Source organism: Lepidothrix coronata, unplaced genomic scaffold (genome assembly GCF_001604755.1).
Source record: "Lepidothrix coronata isolate B3197 unplaced genomic scaffold, Lepidothrix_coronata-1.0 Scaffold137, whole genome shotgun sequence".
NCBI lineage: Eukaryota > Metazoa > Chordata > Aves > Passeriformes > Pipridae > Lepidothrix > Lepidothrix coronata.
This window is the reverse complement of record NW_016690317.1, coordinates 1,342,032-1,363,710: the sequence shown is the minus strand read 5'-3', so window position 1 is coordinate 1,363,710 and position 21,679 is coordinate 1,342,032. Positions and strand designations below refer to the sequence as shown.

Below are 21,679 nucleotides of genomic sequence, written 5' to 3'. Positions count from 1 at the left end.
TCCCCTTTTAAAGGCAATCAAAGAGCACAAAAATAACTTTGGCATTTGTGAAATCCCTGCTCCGAGTGGAGACTCTTGAGTGTCCTCAGCCCCTGGTTGTCACAGCCAGTGTGTTTATCTGCTGTCACCCCAGCCTGGGGCTGCTGGCACTGAGGGAGGGCCCCCGGGGCCTGGGGAGCTCCATCCTGTGTTCTCCCAGTGCAGATCTCTCAGCTCCACCTCTGGCTCCTCTGGGATGTTTGTTCCAAACCTTGGTGCAGCCTCGGAGGGATCTCTGGGAGCTTCACCGCCCACAGCCTTCTGCCAGAATGTCTCAAGTCACCTCTGGGGAAGGAGCCCCTGGAATGTGTGTGTGGGATGCACACGTGGAAATCAGCTGTGATCCCTGTGTGAGGCACTGACTGTGCTGGGAGCTGGATGGAGCTTGGAATCACAGAATCGTGGATTTGGGCTGGAAGGGACATTAAGGATAATCCAGTGCCACCCCCTGCCATGGGCAGGGACACCTTCCACCAGCCCAGGTCACTCCAACCTGGCCTTGGACTCTTCCAAGGATGGAGCAGCCACAGCTTCTGTGGGAATTCCATCCCAGCCTCTCCCCACCCTCCCAGAGAACAATTCTTCCCCAGTATCCCATCTATCCCTGCCCTCTGGCAGTGGGAACCATTCCCCCTTATCCTGGCACTCCATCTCCTTGTCCAAAGTCCCTCTCCATCTTTTTTGGTGGGAACAGCTTAACTGCTGATCCTTATCCTTTTTAAGGCCAATGGTGTTTTGAGCTTGTTGAGATTTTTTTTTTTTTAATTTCCAGAACATTCTTTTTCATTCCTTGTAGGCACACTGAGAGCAGCTCCCTAAGAAAATGGAAGTATAAATAAAGCAGCCAAGCAATCCAGCAAAGCACTTCTGCTACCAAGGGGTAATGAGCCTGGGTTTGGAAAACAGATCCATTGCTCACATATTTATCACAGGGAGAAGAAATCAAGCTTTAAAGCTTGAATCAAATTCTTTTAATGTGTTTTGGGAAACCCTCATCCTCTGTATAACCTGCATTTCAAAGCCTGGCTTAGGAGAATTATGGAGCACTTGTGTGGCATTATGGATAAACCTTGAGGAGCCTGGTGAGGATGTGCTGTGGGAATACAGGTTTTCCAGGGAGCTTGAGATGGAGTTTGTGGTCTCCTGAATCTTTATGGGTTTATAGGATGTCCTTTATCTCCAGGTAAGCAGGAACATTTTCAAGAGCTCCAACATGGCAGTGCTGTTCTCCCCAAACAGACATTTAATTTCTCTTGTTCCAACATCAAGCTTATTCTGGAAAATCAGTAAACCTGAATTTTTCCCCTCAGCAGTGCTAAAATTGAGTTGTTACTCTCTTGGAAACTAGATATGCAAAATCAGTTTTCCTGTAGCTTTATTAATGATAGACTGTAAATTAAAGCTCTGCAAGCAGAAAATATATTGGAACAAGTCATGTACCAGAGTATTAAAAACCAGACAAATGCTGTGTTTGAGGAGAGATAATCAAATCTGTTATTTATAAGCCTTTTTGCCTCAATTCTCCTCATGTTGCTCAACAGGTCCCTCAGTTTTGTGAGTGCTGGTTCCAGAATGTTCAGATACCTGAGGGGATCTCAGATGAAGCCATTGTGGGCATGAAGTTCCTGCTGGAGTTAATTTTGTCCCCCTATAATTAGATATGTATGATCTGTATGCAGTTGTACAAAGGACAGAAATGATGAGTAACTCCCAAACTAAATTCTGCACAATACAAATAGAACTGAACCATTCTGTCATCTTTGTCTCAGAAAGCAGAGTAGGTTTTGCTGGCTGAAAGAAAGGAAAAGCAGGATCATAGGATGGATCCTTCTGAAAGGAACAGAGCTGGTGTGGATTGTGTACCTGCTGCTTGGGGGAATAACTTGGTTTAAAGGGATAATGTGTGGTTGAAATGGGAAAATTCCAAGGGGAGGAAGCTCTTTGTCTTGTGTCATTTACTCAAATTATCTCTCTGTCTGCAGTAACACTTAATACTCTGTATTACAACCTTCAGAACCCTGACCCTGCCAGTCCCCCTTCAAACAAACCACAGACTTCATATTCTTACCTTTTAGCTGAGATTTCACTTGGGGATACAAGAAATTTGCTTTTAGGCAGAGTTTTATTGCTGCAGCACCAAAGAACACTGTGTGTGTTTCCATCTTTTGCAGTGGATTTAAGGAAGGTTTGGTTCTGTGACTGTTAAAAACTTTGTTGGTGTCCAGAATTCTGGGCAGCCTGAGGTTCTGGGCTGCTTGGTTTGCATCTAAACAGGGACACTTTAATTTTCCAGGTGAAGTGGAATTGCTGTAGCGTGGGATGGGAATGGGACACAAGCAAACCTAGGCCAGCTATCCAGAATGTCAGATGGCTTTTTATCTGATAGCTGAGGCCTTGAAAGCGAATAATTGAAGAATTACAACACAGATATCACTTGGGTGTTTTATGTACTTGATGTTTCTGTCCTTTTTGTTTCTGTTTTACATCCAAACCATCCCTCCTCGGGGATTGCATTGCCTCTGCAGGTGATGTTATCCAGCCTCTGGGCAACCACTGCTCCCAGGCTTTTTTTGGTAATCCTAAACCCTGAGTGAAGAGGAGTTTTCACTGTGATTGAAAGGGAATTGATGCAACACCGAGTGTGACACATCCTCAGTAGGAGGCCACTCTTCTTTTCCTCTTCCCCACCTGAAAATAGATTTAAGCTTCAGAGGCTGGAATCTCTCAGCAGCTGAATTTTGTGATGTTCAGAAAAAAAACCCCTATGGTGACTTTGACATCCAGCAGCTGGCCAGCATTGAAAAATGCTGGATTTGCTGTTGATTGCTTTTCTTGTTTGAAAGCAGAACAATTCTGGTTGGAGGGAGGAGGAAAGACCTGGGGACAGATTAAACTTATTTTAGAAAAACTTATTATTGTTCCAAAATATTGCAGTAGCTGCGAAGAAGAGGCTCACGGAGAAGTTGTGACTTTAACTGCTCGTTCCTAGTTGTGGATAAATGTTGTGGTTCCACAGCTGTGAGAGATTCACCCTCCTCTCTGAGGTTATTCAAGCTGGGCACCAGGGCTGGGGCTGGATTTCTGCCACTCAGGCCTCTTGTGTTTATGATATTAATAAACTGGTGTCAAATGTCCTGGGAACGGGTGATGCAGGTTGAAAGACCTTTGTTTCAGCCAACAATAGACCTGAATTAGTGTGACTAGGAAAAGCAAATAGGCACTTCCTGTCATATTTTAAGGAATATTTGGGTTTGGGAAGCACGTGTATTAAGAGATGGGAACTGAATGCTCATCATTTGCTTTTTGTCCCTGGTAAAACGCCCCCCGTGTATTTGTGCATCTCTGTTAGTCTTTATAAACATGTTTGCAGTACTAATAAAGTCAGGTGGAATCCCATTTGTTTGAATAGATTATTTCCAGTATTCTTCAGGGGGAAAACTCTCTCACCCTGGGTAATGAAGATTTTAAAAAGGGAGAATTGACTTAGTTGTTGCTTTCCTAATCCGGTTTGTTCCTCGAGTGAAAACTTCAAGGCCTGTTGCAAAGCCCAGAAACTGTTTGGATAAAATAAAATAACTGAGTGGTGTCTCCAAGCACTGTGACAGTGCTGTTTGTGGTTTGGAGGCAGAGGATGCCTCTGGAGACTCGAGGGAACTCTTGTCAGGGATTAAATGATCCCCTGTTGTTGAGTTGGAGGTATTTGCAGGCTGATCCACCTTGTGTTGAGTTGAAAAACTCTGTGTTGAAAAGCTCTGTGTTGAGCTGGTCGTGCACGTGGAATTCCTGGGATAGTGGCAGCCTCCTGGAGCTGTGGAGGGCTGGAAGGAACTTCAGACACATACACACAGACCCTCAATTCCAGGATGGGAAGGATCATAGGATGGATGAGCTGAGGTGTTGGTGTAAAATACACCCTCAGAGGTACAAGGTGGAGGCAGATCCTGAGGGTTTGGAAACTGCACCAAAGGCCACAGCTGGTTCCAGTGTGTTCCATTCTTTACCTCACCTGATGCTGGAGCCAAGTTGAGCTTTACTAGTTAAATATGCAGTGCCTGGGTGTGGGCAGCCCAGTCAGCAGGAGTTTCTTGGGCTGTTTGTACCTGCTCCTTGTGTTTATTTTCCTGCTTCTCGGAATGTGCTCAGACTTCCTGCGCCGTCCTCTGTTCTCCCAACTAGATCATGTCCAGCTTAAGGGCAAGGCAGGTACTGGGAACTCTGGTTTGCAGCTTCTTGTGAACTAAATTCATTCCATTTAATCTCTTTCACCTGGTAGAAGAAGGGAATTTGCCTGCTGGTTTCCCGTGCACGTGTTCTGAAAGGAACCGCAGTAATGTCTTGTCTTAAGGTTTAAAAATAGAAAGTAATTAATCAGGGTGAGGAGGGTTAATGGTTTCTATCCAGAAACCAAACAGCTTTGCATTTGTTTGTATAGAGAGAACATTCTTCTGTCTGCTGTTGTTATGAGTTTAAGATGAGGGGATTTTTCACAGTAATTTTGGAAACACTTATTAGTAACTTATTCGGGGTTAAAAACCCCAGAACTGTGTCATTGTCTCGTCAGATGAAGTGGTTTCAAGGGGCCAGTTCAGGAGTGTTCCCATCCAACTCATCCTGGCCCTGTGGGGTTTTTCTGTAGGTTTACAACGAAGTTGGCATAAAAGGAGTTACAGGATGCAGTGCCAGACTTGGTGAGCGGGAATAAAACCTGCAGTGGGGTCCAGCCCAGTGGTTCCAGTAACTGTGGTACAGGTATTGCAGGGTGGATCAGGGTCAAATCAATGTAAGATGTGCAAGTTCCTTCTCCAAGCTCACCCTGCCTGTCAGTGTGAATGCTTTCTTTACAGAGAGCTCAAACTTGAGGGCAGGTTGCTGTGGGAAGCACAGCCCAGTTCCCAGCAGTGTCTGACATGTGTTTGCAGAGGGCTCTGCCTCTCTGTCATCTCTGCTTCCCTTGGCCACCACAGGTGGCTCACAGGCCCGTGTGCTGGAGACTGAGCTTCCTACTATAGAGGAGGCAGGAAGCCAGTGGTCTGTGGTTTAAATCCATTTCCTTTCTGTTCCACAAAGCCCAGTCCTGACCTTGTTTAGGGAGCTGTTGTAAGTGGGAGCTGGTGGAGCCTGTACATACGGACAGAAAGGCAGTTAATTGGCTTTTTGGTTGTGGGCTCGGCAGCTTTCTGCAAATACAGTTGTGCTGCTGGAGATGGGGTTGCTCCTGAGCATATTCCTTGCTTCCCCCAGCAGATGTGCTCATCTAATGCCTTCAGTTCAGCCCTGGTAGCAAAACACAAGTTGCTTAACAGAACTGAGATGTGCTGGGGATCAGTCCCAGGAGTTTGAGGTGGTGGCAGCGTCAAACGTGTCAGAAGAGTGTTCCCTCTACTGATTTCTGCTACCTCTGAGAATTGCTGTTCTTGCACACGTTTATTGGTCCAGAAATGGACCATGGGGGGAAATAATGATGAATTTGGTGGTGGGAACATGACCTGAGTGGAGATGCTGAAGCAGCTGCCCAGTGATGCCCAGCAGTTGTTTGCCAAACAGGAGTCACAGTGTGCTACTCCCTGTACAATTTAGGTGGTAATACTGAACATAGATTGTGCTTTCTATGAATTGTTTATATGTTTAATATATGTTCTGGGTTTCTGTTTTATATGTTTATATGTTCTTTGTTTAAATGGGGAAGTTGCTTTGGTAACACAGTTAACTTGAGATCCCGTAAAGATTTCTGGATGCTGGAGGAGCTGCTGTTCCAGATGAGAGATTTTCACAGATGGGGATTCTGTTCTCTTCTTTACTATCACCTTGTAAAATACTTTGGATTTGTTACCATCCCAACCTCCAAAGGTTTTGAGAGTCACTTCTGTGCTAATCCTGTTCTCTGCAGTTCCACCTTCTCCCCGTGGCTTTGCAGGCAGGAGCAGCTTTGCTGCGTAGGGCAGGTGGATTTGGAGTTGGATCCTGCTCTGAGCATTGAGCCCAGTAAAGCTATTTAGGAGCATTACCAGCCTTATTACATAAAACTGATGGCAACAAGATTTCAGGCTGCTGTTGCTGTTATTGCAGTGGGAGGGGATGGAAGTTTGCTCTTGTTTTCTAGGAAGTCACGAGGCTTTAACAAAAAGTGATTTGCATGAATTTGCAGACCCACTAAATAACATTGTTTTGAACTTCAGTATTAAGTTGCATTATCTCTAAACCATCTAAGAACGTGTTATAAATGCATCTGTAAGTTCTAAGCCATCCTAATACTTGTAAATCCTATGGAATAGTTGTCTTGGAGTGCTGGTTTTTTCCCTTGGCTCCACTTCCTCCTTCCACTACAAAAAAGTGACTGAATTCCAGCTCCTGCTTCTTTAGGCTGTTGATAACAGGGTGGTCTTGCTTGTCATTGCTAATACATGGATGTGACAGCACAAAGAGTGATCTCAGAAGGATGTGGCACTTGAGGATACTCTGGAGGAGTTCCTTCCTTGCTTACCTGGGAGCAAGGAAGGCATGTTAATGTGGCCTAGGAAGTGACAGGAAAAGCTTAATTAAGAATTGTCCAACTTTTATTTTAGGCAGCTAAATAAAAAGTTAAAAATAAAATGTGTAATAATAATAATAATAATAATAATAATAATAATAATAATAATAAGTAAATCACTCTGGCTTCCAAGTCCAAAGTTGAACTAGAACTTGCCCAGTGATATCTTTTCTCAAAGATTGGCAAAGTTGGAGCAAGGAGAAGAAAGTGAATAAAAGAACAGAAATGGGAATATAGAGAAGTGCAGGAAATAGAGGGAAAGCAGGGGGGTTTAGGCCTGCTTGGCAGTGTTTCTGTTTGGTGAGGAACTGATGCAGTGAATTTGAGGTGTGAAGTTCTGTGTGTTTGGAGAGTGCTGTCTCTATGTCACACACAGATAGGGATGAAACAGGGCTGGGAGAGTCCCAACCCTGAAGTGCATCTTCACCAAACAGCACCAGCTGCTTCCAGCCCAGCTCAGTGCCGAGTGTGTCATGACTGGGTGTTTTTTCAGCATCCAGGGCCTGGAGCTCTTGGAATGAACGTGCAGGCCAGGGAATGTCTGTAAACCTTCCTCCCTCTCTATAGAGCTCCTGGATTCACAGAGGCCAACAGACCCAGGCTAATTCCTGCCTGCTGGGGCTGCAGCCTGGGCTCCCCCACAGACCCAGGCTAATTCCTGCCTGCTGGAGCTGCAGCCTGGGCTCCCCCACAGACCCAGGCTAATTCCTGCCTGCTGGAGCTGCAGCCTGGGCTCCCCCACAAACCCAGGCTAATTCCTGCCTGCTGGAGCTGCAGCCTGGGCTCCCCCACAGACCCAGGCTAATTCCTGCCTGCTGGAGCTGCAGCCTGGGCTCCCCCACAAACCCAGGCTAATTCCTGCCTGCTGGAGCTGCAGCCTGGGCTCCCCTGTGTTTGTGCTCTGCCCTGGCAGGGCCAGCAGCTCTGAGCACAGCCTTGGCCAGCACACAAATTCCCCTCCCTGCTAAGGAGGGCAGCTCTGCAGCACAATTCCAGGCCTGGGACCTGGGAGAGAACAAGTAGCCAGCTGGCTCTGGCAAAGCCTGGCAGCACAGGAGGGAGGATTTTTGCCCCAAGGGTAAGAACCTCTTTTTTCTGTATTTCTGTGTATTTCTTCCCATCCCCATATGTGTGAGGAATTCATATATTTTTCATGCCGTGCCTGGTAGAGAAGAGATCTATTTAAAGGCCTTCTGGAACGACTCTTGAGCAGTAGATTGAGCAGTAGGAATGCCTTGTCCCAGCTGCCTTTGGATTTGTTGCCTAGTCACTTTGGAGAGCTGGAATGAATGCAGGGAATTGCTCTTGCAAGTGAATGAAGAGAAGGGAAATGAAGTCAATAGTAAAACCGGTCATGGTAACTTTGAAGCACACAGTCCTGGTGTTCCCTTCCCCCTCTCCACATACATAAATTAGGGATGAGGCTGGAATGCAGAGGGTGCTTTCTGTTATGCCATCAGCGCTGAGCAGTGGCTGCCCTTTGGCTGTCCTGCTCCTCCCCAGGAGTGTGCACTCGTGGTACCCTGGGCTGGGAGCTCTTCTCTGCATCACACATGTGTGGTCACTCTTCCTTTATCTTATTTAAACAGCCTTCCTGTTCACTTGGAGATTAACACCTCACTGTCTACCTTCAGAGATTAAGACACAATATATCAGGGCTCCTGATAAATGTAGTATATCCAAATCCCAAACAATGGGGTGCTGGTGGGATGACTCAGTGCATTGTGTAGCTGCTTCAAATATTTGAAGCCTTGGAAGAGCTTTTGTTTTCTCTCCAGTGTTTTTCATCGTATTTTTTCCCCCCAACAATGAAGCATGTAGCTCCACAACAAAATCACTACTGGAAACAAGAAAGTCCAACCAAAAGTCACAATTTTCTGTCCTTAGCTGTGACTTGACCTGGAGTTTTTGGAAGCTGCATCTATTCAGGAGCCTGAAGCAGGGAGGTTTTGCTTCGCCCTGGATTGGAAAGGAACAATCCACAAGTGATTGGGCACTTAAGGTGTGCAAATTCTCCGGGAGAGATCTCTTGTTCTCTTTGGAGACAATCTAGGAAGAATGGCTCAGCTATGCTCAGCAATTGTGCTTTGAATTCATCCATTCCTGTGCTGCTTCCTCACTCTGAGGCTTTTTGAGCTTCCTTAGATCTTATCAGTAATCCTAAAAGTGGGTTTCTTAGTGTTTCCCGTTGGATACAGTTTCTGAAGTATCCTTGGAATGATCAGTCGATGTTTAGTTGGATCAAAATAGCTTCTTCTACCCTTAGAGCTGGCAAACTGAGGAAGTGGGCTCTGCATGAGGCCAGTGAATTGTGTTTTCAGGACAGAATTACCATTATAAATAAGTAACTTCTCTACATTATGGATGAGATTGGAGTTGCTCCTTTGGAAAATTCCAGAAATGGTATTTTGAGCCACTGGGAAGGTGTATAAACAATGAAAGAAGTCCTAGAATGCTTTTTAAATACTACAATTCTTTGTTCAGTCCTTGGAAACATCAGGAGTTTGCTCCACTTGTGTAAACACACTGATTTACTTGCTCTCTGCTTAGGCAGCAGATCAACATGAGTCCCAAAACTTGCACAGAAACCTTTTAGGTCTGGTGGAATAAAGACTCTCTTTGTTCCTGCCATGATTGACTCTCTGCTGGAGAGTAGGTGACATGTTTTGCCTACCAAGCATGTTTTATAAGCAGAGTTTATATAAAGTTCATGGTACATTAAAATAGATAGCCTCTTCTCTACTAATAAAATCCCTTTTATTCTATTATTGGAAACAAATTTAATACAGAATTGCTTTTCAGGTTTGTGATGGGCCTTCTGGAACCAAGTCATTGGATTACAGTATTGTTTGGATTGATGGAGCTGTTTTATTCCCTTCTTCCATGGAATAAAACTTCAGCCCAACCCTTGCTGTGATGTTTAGGGATCTTGCTGGTGCCAGTGCGTGTGTGGTTCTGGTTCTGCACTCACTGGGCAGTGGGGAAGGTCACTGAATACCTGTCACTGAGTTCTTCTTGTTTCAGACATGGCTTTTAACAGGGCAAAAGGCACTGGAGATCTGTTGGGTTCCTTTATTCCCATTGGATTCCTTTATTCATCTGTCTTTGAACAACAGAATTTGCTTTTTCTTCGTTTGAACTGGTCACCTTCCCACTGTACTGGCTCAGTGGCCTCAGGGCCTTACTTAAGCTTTGAGAGAAGTGTCTTTCCCCTTCCCTTTCCCTGTCCCCTTGTTTTAGTTCCTTTGGTTCCTCAGATTCCTGTGTCTGCCATGGACAAATCCAGTCGTGCTTGAATCCAGTGAAGTGTCTGATCCTTGCTGGTGGTTCTGATTTTTGTTGGAGCACTTCAAAAGTGAAGATGTCTCATTGAAGGGATACGTAAAAAGCTTAGGGCAGGTTGGGAAAATACAGATGATGTGCAGAAGGAAAAGAAACCTTCACTGGGTTGTAGCTGCTGTGTCTGGGAGGGCTGTCAGGAGCTTTGGATGACTCCAGGGAAATCAGACTCTGCCCTGTCCCCATGTGCTGATGGCTCAGAGACCAAAGCCTCTCTTGGCAGTTGGAGATTTTGGGGATCAGTGGCTTGGTTTGGCTGTAGAGTTCCATTTCTTTGAGGTCAGGGTACAGCTGTGTAGTAGCTCTGTGTTTTCATAGTGTTTTGCTCGACCTGCTGCAAAACATTTTCCCTCATAAATGGATTTCAGGTTGTGCAGGTGATTCCCACCCCGCCACCCATTTGCTTTCAGGTCACTGAAAGCCATTATTTGGAAGTATTTAGTAGTCTCAGAAGTGTTTCTACAACAGTAAGTGCTATAAAGGGATATTTATGTGGGACCAAAGGCCAAATGTATAGATCTGTGCAAAGAAGTATTTGTAAGTGCTGTAGTAACCCCTGAGCTGTGGGACCCAAGTGATGCAAGAGGGAGAAACTTGGTGCAGGTGCACAGCAGGAATGGAGATACTCATTTCTGTCCTGGTTTTTGTTTCTGTCAGAATCATACCTTAATTTTGTGTGTTTGCTGCTGCCCTGTGGTGCTTTAAAACCTCCACACTCGCAGTGTGACGGGGGCATCTTGGTGCCCAGGGTGTCTGGAGATGCTTGAGGGGAGCAGAGAGCCAGAGGTGCAGGGCAGGGGGAGCTGTGGCAGTGTGACAGCACGTCGGGCTGTGTCACCGTGTCCAGGGAGGGGGGTGGCATCCCAGAAGGGCTTGTTAGTGGTTCTTTATCTCCCATGCTGCTGCGGGGGAAAAAGGGCATTGAAATGAATGCCCCACGTGTCCAGAGGCCATGGGGTGGTGACAGTGGACACTGGAGATTGCTTCTCCCCTAAATACCCCTTCCCTGTGCTCTGGGCAGTGGGAAGGGATGGGTTGGGAGCACTCAGCAGCCTTGGGAAGGGATGGGTTAGGAAGGGATGAGTTAGGAGCACTCAGGATGGGAAGGGATGGGTTAGGAGCACTTAGCAGTGTTGGGAAGGGATGGGTTGGGAAGGGATGGGTTAGGAAGGGATGGGTTAGGAGCACTCAGGATGGGAAGGGATGGGTTAGGATCACTCAGCAGCCTTGGGAAGGGATGGGATGGGTTAGGAGCACTGATCAGCATTGGGAAGGGANCACTCAGCAGCCTTGGGAAGGGATGGGATGGGTTAGGAGCACTGATCAGCATTGGGAAGGGATGGGTTAGGATCATTTAGCAGCATGTGGAGCAGCTCTGTGTTTGCAGCTCCCACCTGGAGGCTGGAGCACAAACAGCAGGGACACAGGGAGGAGGCAGCAAGGCTGGGGATGGACAGAGAGGAGGCAGCAAGGCTGGCAATGCTTCTTTGCTGTCGTGGTGCTGAAGGACTGAAACAATCCTACAGGAATTACAATTACCACTGGAAAAGAGAAGGATAAGACTGATTTTTTTCTTTTGGCAAGAAGAGTGTTAACAGAGATGAGACTCCCCAGGCCAATCAGTGCCCTGTGGAACATGAAATGCTTCCCCTGTCAGTTCTCCAACACCATTAAACCCTCCCAGCTCATCACCAGTGCCCTGATGTCCGGCTCTGTCTCTGGCCAAGGTATGGGAATGTGGTATTCCAAAGGGGCAGTTACTGGGTTTGGAGGTACCACTGGTTGTTTTGCTCTCCAGTGCTGATTCCTGTGTGAAATCAGCTTCTCAGCCCTGCTCTGGGAATGCTCCAACAGAAACCATGTTTTCTGTCACTTCCTTAGGACATTTTGGAAAGGGAACAATCCAAGATCGCTCACGTGGGATTTATTGATTTATCTGGAGTTTAAAAACTAATTAATATTTTTCCATTGCAATTGCTGCTAAGAAATGTATTTTGTCTTTAATTTCAAACTGATCTAAGTACTTGGAATGATCTGCAGGGTATCCCTCAGGGATTGGGGAGTTTTCAGGACCTTGGCACCCCTGACTGAGCCCGTTGGACTCTTTGGAGGTGCAGAAAGTTCATTTGTGCAGTTGAGTCTGTGACAAAGCAGGACCTGTAGCTTGGAGATCACTGGGGGAAAGCTTGGATGAACCTAAAAGTTAAAATAAATGTAAAAGGCATTAATGGCTGGGATAACTACAAATAACTGCTATAGATGAGACTTGTATTATTAGTAAATACAGAACATATATGATCAGACCTAAGAAAATGGAGATTTCACCCTTAATTTAAGGCTTTTCTGGCTGTTGTTGCTGCCTGTTCCAATTATAAGGCTTTTGACTTTGTGAAACTTTGACCAAATAAGTACAAGGATGAATGTATCCATCTATTCCTAGATAGATATATAAGATTTTTAAGGCAATTTTTCCTTTGCTCTTTTCTGCCATGGACACATTGAATCTGCTGATAACTTGCTGTATCATCTTACCAAGACTGTCATAGCCTGTTCAGTGTGTGTTTTTCACAATGGTAATTATTCTGTGTACTTCTCACTGCTGAGAGCTCACTTGCCTTGTTCTTCTCCAATTAACTGATAACTTCCTTAAGGTCTCTTCCCATCAGTGATGTGGTTTGCAGTGTGTGGCATAGTCTAAATGAGATTTTTTGGTTTGCACTTCACTCTTTTGCTGGCTTTGATTAATTCTTTATGCCCCTTTCACCTGTGAAAGGTCCATATTTAATGGCAACTCTTCAGCTGAGTGCTCTGCAGCCCCACAGATGGGAGAGAAATCACTTCATCTGGGGCACAAACACATGGCAAATGAAGGGCTGGCTGAGGTAACCACTGCCTTCCAGGGGGAAAAGGATGTGCCCCCAAATCCCAGTTGTTCTGTGTGAGATCTGGACCCTGGTTTATCTGTGTGCAAGGTGACATCGTATTTTTATCCTTAACTCGGTGTTCTTGGGGAATTTAAATCCATTTTTGAGCAGATAACCACGGCAGGGGGTGGATGGGGTGATCCATGGGGCTGTTTAAGCTTTAATGGGACATAAAAGGGCACAGTGGAGCTGTGGTTCAGCTCCAAGTCGAGCAGATACCAACCTTTTGTACCTCTAAAATGCTGTGAATGAGATGTTATGAGATGGAGATTAGGTAAGGAAACCACTGTAGGAAATACTGTTTGTAAAGTCCCCTGAAGACCTGTGTGTGGAAAACCTCTCAGGTAGTTTCTCCTGCAGGAAATGAGGTTTATATTGTTGTGTTGCAGCCTGGTGTTTGAAAGATGGTTTGGCTTCTGATTCTGTATCGGAGAGTACGAGGGGCAAGGTGTGCACCTGGAAATGGGAACTGTGATTGTAATTGTCCTTTTTGCTGTGGGAACAGCTCAGTTTGATACTAGGGATTGCTCTTGTCTGTGTTTATCACTGTTTAATTTTAGCACTGATAAAAATACTTGTGGTCATGCAAACTTTCCTCATCCAGAAGAAATACTTAAGTTTTTCAGAGACTGATGAGTTTATTTCCTATTTTTCTGTACCTGTTTGTTCCTTGCATTCCTTAGACACTGATGTCTGAACTTCTCTACCCTGATACCTTTTGCCCTTAAGTTGTCAAATGTGTATAGAATCCTTAAAAAAAAAAAAAAAGATACTTTAAGATCATGTGGGTAATGATTGTATTTAAATCCTCTGTCAGGAATAACTGGGAAAATAAAGGTAGGAATATTTATGTACACAGTTTCTCTGTGCTGGTACAGCTGAAGTAGAGTCATAGCAGAAAATATAACAAGATATAAAACCTTTAAAAACCAAGTAATGCAGAACAGTGAGCCTTTAACTCTAGCATGGTGAACTCTTACTGCTTTTCAAATGTGAAGTTTAAAAAATGACTGCTGTCATTCTTTTTAAAAGAAATTATTTGCATTTTATAATACAAATATCCTTAAATCGAAGTATGGATTTTCTTTTACACTTGTCATAGTTTTCTTGGTCACTTGGTAATGAGAAGAATTATGAACTGGGGGGGTTTATTTCTGTTTTTCTGCAGCGGATATAATTTCTACAGTAGAATTTAACCATTCTGGAGAGTTGTTAGCAACAGGAGACAAGGGAGGGAGAGTTGTCATCTTTCAGCAGGAGCAGGAGGTGAGTCTGTCTAATTACACCATATTAAATGTTCTGTTCTTATCCATTCCCTTTTTAAAGAAAAGGAGCATGCTTTTATAAAAAACTGTTGACAAAGTGAATGTCTGTGTCAGGAATGATGAAAATAATGACATTTAAGAGTAAAGAAATTAATGAGAACTTTGTGACACCGATAGAAATTATTTTATGCACTCTTAACGTGGTCTAAAGAATGTTTGAAGTGAAAACCAGAAAGTGGGGGTAGGACAGGAAAGGCCTTGAGGGAGCTGAAGTTGGTTCTTCCAATGGCTCTGCCTGGCTGGGATGATGATTTCAGATTTCACTGGAGCTGGGGAAATTAAAAGTAACCCTTAAGCAAGTGTGTGGCTGTGACCTCAGATGTCCTTTTCCATTCTGATATCAGTCAGGTAAAATCACACAACCATAACAGCAAAAAGATCTTCTCATTTAACCCTTGTTCCTTTGATCTTTGGGCTCTAATCCCATGTTGGAGGTGGGAAGCTGAGCTGGAGTGCCTGGGTTTTTTTTTTAAACTAAGGCTGAGGTTGGAAGTTGTTTTGGTTAGAACGTATTCCAGGGAGAGGATAATCCAGGATATTCCAGGGAGGTGTCACCTCCCTGCCCAGAAACGTCAGGCTGTTGCTTTTTCCTTAGTGGTTCATTCGGTTTCAATCCCAAAAATCCCAAACCGCAGGAATTCCCAGCTCCAGTTGGTCCGTGCTGGCACGTGGGAATGGCACCTTCCCGATCCCAGTAAATCCCCTCGGTCAGTGCTGACATCTAGTGGGGGCTGCCCTGCCCTGCCCAGCTCCTCTGGCACCAACTCCTCCGGTGTTTGGTGGCTTTTTGTTGTTTTCTTTCTATTCTTTTTTTAATTATTTTTCAACTCTTTTGAGTTTTACCTTGATTCCTTTAAGGGTGCTTTAATGTACCTCAAAGCTCACTGCCTGTTCCAGTGAGTGTGTTTGAGGCACTCCTTGTTTTTTGGTGTGTAACCCCTGGCTCCCATCCTTCTGATCTGGGATCCAGCTGTGGGAAGAACCACCTGGGTTGGCAGATTAAGTTGCACAGGATTATTTTTGGCATAATTTGACTGCTGGACTTTTTAGGGAACGGACAGCGGGGACTTGATTCCCTGTAGTTAGTTCTGCCACACACACAACTGTCTGGAGCAGCTTTTATATGTGAAAGTACCTAAAATACGAGTATTTAACTTGGATTTTTGTACCCCTTTCTGTGCTGCTGCATTCCAGGGCTTTGCAGGCCACACCTGCAACACTAACAGAGCACAGAGCTGTACAAACCTGTGGGACTTTACCCACTGCCAAAGTGGTGCCACCTCCGGGCTGGAATGTGGCAGGCAGTGACATCAGAGCAGCACCAGGCAGGAAATGAGTGTGGATCTCACAGAAACTGGGCAGGAATTTGCGTGGGCAGCCTGTAATTACCTCAGTTGCATTTTAACATCAGGCACTGGGACCAACACCTCTCCTTGGTTTGACTGATTTTTTTGCTTTGAGCACCATGAGATAGTTTTTAGATTTTGCTTTTCTCCCCAGGATGGATTTTCTATATTATTGGCTTTAGGTATTATTCTGCTCCTGTGGAGTTTTACTAGAATGCACACACAGACTATTTAAGCCCCCATCATTATGGTAAGCATGGAAGTGAAGGAAAGTTGCCTGAATTTCCTAAGGCATTTCCTACAGCACAATGGATTTCCTCTCCCTGCAGCGACCCAGCTCCACTTGTTAGTTCTAACTGAGACTTGGAACAAAGTCCCTTCCGTTCTCCAGGGTGGGAAAGCCTGGAAGGGAGAGGTGTGGTACAGAATTCCAGTGCCAAATTTGATTTCTAAGCATTTTGTCCGCTTTTTCCCTCCCCCCCTCAGCTTATTTTGAAGTGTCAGAATTCCTGACAGCTCTCAGTGTGAGGGGATGAAGCAGCAGCAAAGGATGGGAGGAATGTGACAGGTGTGTGTTTGGGGGAGGTCCTGAGGGATGAAAGGAGCAGAGGACGTGAGACACAGGAGGAGGAAGGAGCAAAGTCCCCAGTCAAGAGCAGATATCACAGCAAAGGCATCTGATGGTGCAATCCCTGCAGTGGGTGGGACAGGAATAAATCACTGAATTCAGCTCGAGCCCAGTTCAGGTGCCCCTGGGGAGCGCTGGGGCACAAATGGCTCCAGTTTTCCATCATCCATGGCAGGGAATTGAAGGTTCAGTCCATGCAGTGCCGTCTAAACCACAGCTTTTGGAGAGGGGATCATGCAAATCCGGGTGGGTTTCAGTTTTCCAAGCATTCCCACCCTGCAGGGGTGACTCCAGTGTCAGAGATGTATTCAGCAGAGGTGTTAAGGTTGGTTTTTTTTCCCGTTCTAGAATGAGGAAGAAAAAAGCTTCTTAAGCAGTTGAGAAGCTCTCAGGGAACGTGGGGATTATAAACCAGAATAGTGGAGCTGCTGGTACAAATTTAGAGGTGACATGTGGGATTTCCATAGTGTGCCTGGAGAGCTGAACGTACTCACTGAGTAGATCTGCCATATGTGTGTCTGGGTAGTAGGGGAAGGAATATTCTCCTTAAAAAAGCAAAGGTGGAAAAATTAAAGATGTGAGAGAATAATGAAGATTTTTGTTTGTTTATTTGTTTGTTTTTAAAGAAAATGTTTAGGCAAAACAGTTTTTATATTCAGCTTCTTGGAATTAATCTGAGAACTTGCTGGATATTCACATGGCCCAGGGGAATTTCTGGAAACTTTAGGAATCACAAGTTGCTGCAATAACTGTTTCTTCTCTGAGGTTTTCTTAGCTAAAATAGTAGAAACCCTAATCAAATTCTTGCAAGAGAGATAATCCTGTGTTTGTCTATTCTACAGACTTGTTAAAATAAATCAGCCTTGCAAAGCATACTCTGTCCATTGCATATGTAACTTGATCATTTAATTCTCTTTTTAGAACAAAACCCAGTCTCACAGTAGGGGAGAATACAATGTTTACAGTACCTTTCAAAGCCATGAACCAGAGTTTGACTACTTGAAAAGTTTAGAAATTGAAGAGAAGATCAACAAAATTAGGTGGTTACCCCAGAAAAATGCTGCTCAGTTTTTATTGTCTACAAATGGTAAGTTGTGACTTTATTTGTCGTGGTCGTGTGTTATTTTGTAGGTTTGCTGTTAGGATTGGGTCTGACCCTCTCCACTGCCAAAAGGCTGGAATCAAGCTGGGTTTAAATGCAAATATCTGGGGGGGGTGGCTCTTTTGGCTTTTCTGGGCACAGGGTGGGGGATTTGGGATTTGGGATTTGGTTGCTTTGTAGCCCAGGGGCTTCACCCAGCACCACTCGGCACCTTCATGGGTGTGAGTCCCTGTGCCAGAGCTTACATTATTCATGACAATCCCTGTCCTAACTGAAACTTGGCTCTAACTTCTTTTATAAAAAGAACAAACCGTGGAGGAGGTTTTTTAATGCTTTTTATCTTGCCTTGTTTTCCCCAAGCAGCATTTTTGTCTTTTTTGGTGCTCGTGGGCGGCCTTGTCTTGTTCCAAGGCGTCAGCGGTGACAACTGGTGTCTCTGCCACAGCTCCCATTTTAAAACTGTGGCTGTTTTCATTTCAGATAAAACAATAAAGTTATGGAAAATCAGTGAAAGGGACAAAAGACCAGAGGGTTATAATTTAAAGGAGGAAGATGGACGGTATAGGGATCCTACTACAGTTACAACACTACGGGTGAGTAGCTCACTCTGGACCGGCCACGTCCAGGTCATTCCTCTCTCCCTCCCCCAGCACAGACCAGGGAGTAACTGCCCCATCAGATCCTTAATTTTTCTGTGATACCACAGAAATATTTACTTCTGAGGTGCTTTTGAGATATTTCAGCCAGCTCGGTGTGTCGAAGGACTGTGATTTTGGGTGCTGATATTTGAGATATTTCAGCCAGCTCGGTGTGTCGAAGGACTGTGATTTTGGGTGCTGATGTTGGTGGTGTGTTCACCCCTCCAACCTGCCTTGCTGTGTGTGTTGCAGGTGCCAGTGTTCAGGCCCATGGACCTCATGGTGGAAGCCAGTCCCCGGAGGATATTTGCCAACGCTCACACGTATCACATCAATTCCATCTCCATCAATAGTGATTATGAAACGTATTTGTCTGCAGACGACCTGCGGATCAACCTGTGGCACCTAGAAATCACAGACAGGAGTTTTAGTATCCTTTTGCCATTGTTTGGTGGGATGGGAACAAGGAAACCGTTGGATTTTATTTGCTTTCATGAGAAGTGTTTTGTGTACCATGTTTTCTCCATATTATTTCTCCTTGGTAATTGTAGGGGCTTTTGGAGAGCACAAGGAAATCATGGAATGGTTTGAGTTGGAAGGGAGCTTAGAGATCACCTTGTTCCACCCCCTGCCATGGGCAGGGACACCTTCCTTGTGATGACACCTTCCACTATCCCAGGTTGCTCCAACTTGGCCCTGGACACTTCCAGGGATGGGGCAGCCACAGCTTCTTTGAGCAACCTGTGCTATGTTTTTAATGATAATGTAATAGTGTACTTAGAATTTAAGCAAAATTAAGTTCTGTATGAAAAACTCGGGTGATAATCTGTAGCATAGAACTAATTATTGCTGCAGTGGGGCAGAAATGAAGAAGGTTTTGCTGTTAGAAGAATTAACTTCAAACTGATGGAGAATGTGATGTTACCATTTTGCTTTCCAGGCAAATCGATTTTAACTTTTACCCGGTTTCTGACCGTGTTCCTCAGGCCTGGCAGAGCTTTGCTGAATACATTTCAAGCTGCAAAATCCCAAATCCCTTGTGCAGAGCAGAGCAGATTCCTTATCAGGGTGCTGCAGACATTGTAGATATCAAGCCTGCCAACATGGAGGAGCTGACGGAGGTGATCACGGCCGCCGAGTTCCACCCCAACAGCTGCAGCACCTTCGTGTACAGCAGCAGTAAAGGCACCATCCGCCTCTGCGACATGAGGGCGTCAGCTCTCTGTGACAGACACTCAAAGTGTGAGTTGGCACCCCTTTGCAGTGTCTCATGGGCAGTGGGACAGCTGGCTGTTGGCTCAGACCGAGCGTTCAGTGAGATGTTCAACACTGGAGGGTCTGTGTGTGTTCATATTGGATTTCTGTGGTGTACAAAATCTAAATAAATCTGAAATTTAGGTTCGTATTTGGCCAAAGTAGTGAATCACAGAATCAGCTGGGTTGGAAGGGACCTCCGAGATCATCCAGTCCAACCCTTGATCCAACCCCGCTGTGGTTCCCAGCCCATGGCACTGATGCCACATCCAGTCTCACCTTAAAAACCTCCAGGGATGGAGAATCCACTCCTTCCCTGGGCAGCCCATTCCAATGGCTGAGCACCATCTCTGCAAAGAAATTCTTCCCAATCTCCAACCTAGCCCTCCCCTGGCCCAGCTGAAGACCCAGCCCTCTTGTCTTGCTGATGGTTGCCTGGGAAAAGAGACCAACCCCCCCCGGCTCCCCCCTCCTGTCAGGGAGTTGCAGAGAGTGAGGAGGTCTCCCCTGAGCCTCCTCTTCTCCAGGCTGAACAGCCCCAGCTCCCTCGGCCTCTCCTCCCAGCACTTGTGCTCCAGTCCCTTCCCCAGCCTTGTTACTTTTCTCTGGACCTGCTCCAGCACCTCCATGTCCTTCCTGAGCTGAGGGCCCAGAACTGGACACAGCACTCGAATAAGATGAGTAGCAGCTTCAGCTGAGGAGTCAGTGTAGACACTGCAGACTTCAGTGTCAAATACCACTTGATGCTGGAAATCTTGCACAAATGAGTGAAGATTTCACATATTAGCAAGTAATTCGCTTGTTTAGAACCTGACCTTGATATGTGAAATGAATTTCGGAGTTTGGCAACTGTACTATAAAGGTTTCTCCCTAAAGCTGTTTTATATAACATGTAGTAGCCCAGTGTGGAAAGCTTGTTGAGAAAACGTTAATCTAATTTGGGTGTATCTTGAATTGAAGAGACACAAATTTACTCTTGAAATGCCTGTCTCGTTTTTACAGTGTTTGAAGAGCCAGAAGATCCTAGCAACAGATCGTTCTTCTCTGAAATCATCTCTTCCATATCTGATGTCAAATTTAGCCATAGTGGTCGATATATGATGACTAGAGATTATCTGTCAGTGAAGATCTGGGATTTAAATATGGAAAACAGACCTGTGGAAACATACCAGGTATTGGGTGAAGATCATGGAGGCTGGAAATGAAGACCTTGAAAGAGGCTGAGTCTTGCTGGTGGTCTTGGGTGGCAAAGTTCCATTTTTGTTTGTAGGTGCAGGCAGAGCATCCGTGGGATTTGGGGGTCCCTCGCTCCTGCTGGAGGATCTGGGTACTCACAGGGCAATAGCAGAGCCCAAACCAATGGCTGGGGCTGGAAAAGCCTCCCCCCCACGCAGTGGGAATGTGGAAGGGGGATCTCCAGCCATGTAAGGGCAGGACAGGCCTTCAGTTGACTTTATTTCCTGGAGGAAACAGGAGGTGAAACATTTCCTTGGCACAGAATGTTTCGAGCTGCCCCTGAGAAGTGCTGGGCTGTTCGATTTGTTAGAAAGAGGCTCTCGAGAGCAGTCCCAGCTCCTTCCTTGCTCTTGGTACAGACCCTGGGCAGTTGTTTTCCTGCTGTGTTCATAGAATCACAGAATCAGCTGGGCTGGAAGGGACCTCCGAGATCATCCAGTCCAACCCTTGATCCAACCCCGCCGTGGTTCCCAGCCCATGGCACTGATGCCACATCCAGTCTCATCTTAAAAACCTCCAGGGATGGAGAATCCACCCCTTCCCTGGGCAGCCCATTCCAATGGCTGAGCACCCTCTCTGCAAAGAAATTCTTCCTGATATCCAACCTAACCCTCCCCTGGCACAGCTGAAGACCCAGCCCTCTTGTCTTGCTGATGGTTGCCTGGGAAAAGAGACCAACCCCCCCCGGCTCCCCCCTCCTGTCAGGGAGTTGCAGAGAGTGAGGAGGTCTCCCCTGAGCCTCCTCTTCTCCAGGCTGAGCCCCCCCAGCTCCCTCAGCCTCTCCTCCCAGCACTTGTGCTCCAGTCCCTTCCCCAGCCTTGTTGCCCTTCTCTGGACCTGCTCCAGCCCCTCCATGTCCTTCCTGAGCTGAGGGCCCGAACTGGACACAGCACTCCAGGGGTGGCCTCACCAGTGCTGAGTCCAGGGGCAGAATCACTTCCCTGGCCCTGTTGGCCACCCTGTTCCTGAGCCAGGCCAGGATCCATTGGCCTCCTTGTCCCCCTGGGCACACTCTGGCTCCTGTTCAGCTCCCTGTCCATCCCCACTCCCAGCTCCCTCCCTGCCTGGCTGCTCTCCAGCCCCCGTGTGCCAGGCTGTAGCAGTGCTGGGGTTGTTCCTCTGGCTCAGTGTCCCGCTCTCCCCAGGTGCACGAATACCTCAGGAGTAAGCTGTGCTCGCTGTATGAGAACGACTGCATCTTCGACAAGTTCGAGTGCTGCTGGAACGGCCTGGACAGGCAAGTGCAGCTCTGCTCTCCTTCCACTTCAGCTCCTTCCAGGTTATTCTTAAAACAGGCAACGTGAAGCATGACCCGAAAT

The 21,679-nt window shown here is 46.0% G+C and overlaps 1 protein-coding gene across 2 annotated transcripts in view; it reads left to right on the top strand.

Annotated features, from left to right (window-relative positions):
- Window positions 1-21,679, top strand: part of PPP2R2A (protein phosphatase 2 regulatory subunit Balpha) — a 35,386-nt gene extending 13,707 nt beyond the window's left edge. For both annotated transcript variants that reach the window (XM_017827347.1, XM_017827346.1), the window contains exons 3-9: window positions 14,000-14,097; window positions 17,052-17,217; window positions 17,713-17,825; window positions 18,123-18,300; window positions 18,948-19,112; window positions 20,127-20,296; window positions 21,506-21,679. In XM_017827347.1, coding sequence (XP_017682836.1) covers window positions 14,000-14,097; window positions 17,052-17,217; window positions 17,713-17,825; window positions 18,123-18,300; window positions 18,948-19,112; window positions 20,127-20,296; window positions 21,506-21,664 — 1,049 coding nt within the window. In that variant the 3' untranslated portion in view covers window positions 21,665-21,679. The remainder of the gene's footprint in view (window positions 1-13,999; window positions 14,098-17,051; window positions 17,218-17,712; window positions 17,826-18,122; window positions 18,301-18,947; window positions 19,113-20,126; window positions 20,297-21,505) is intronic.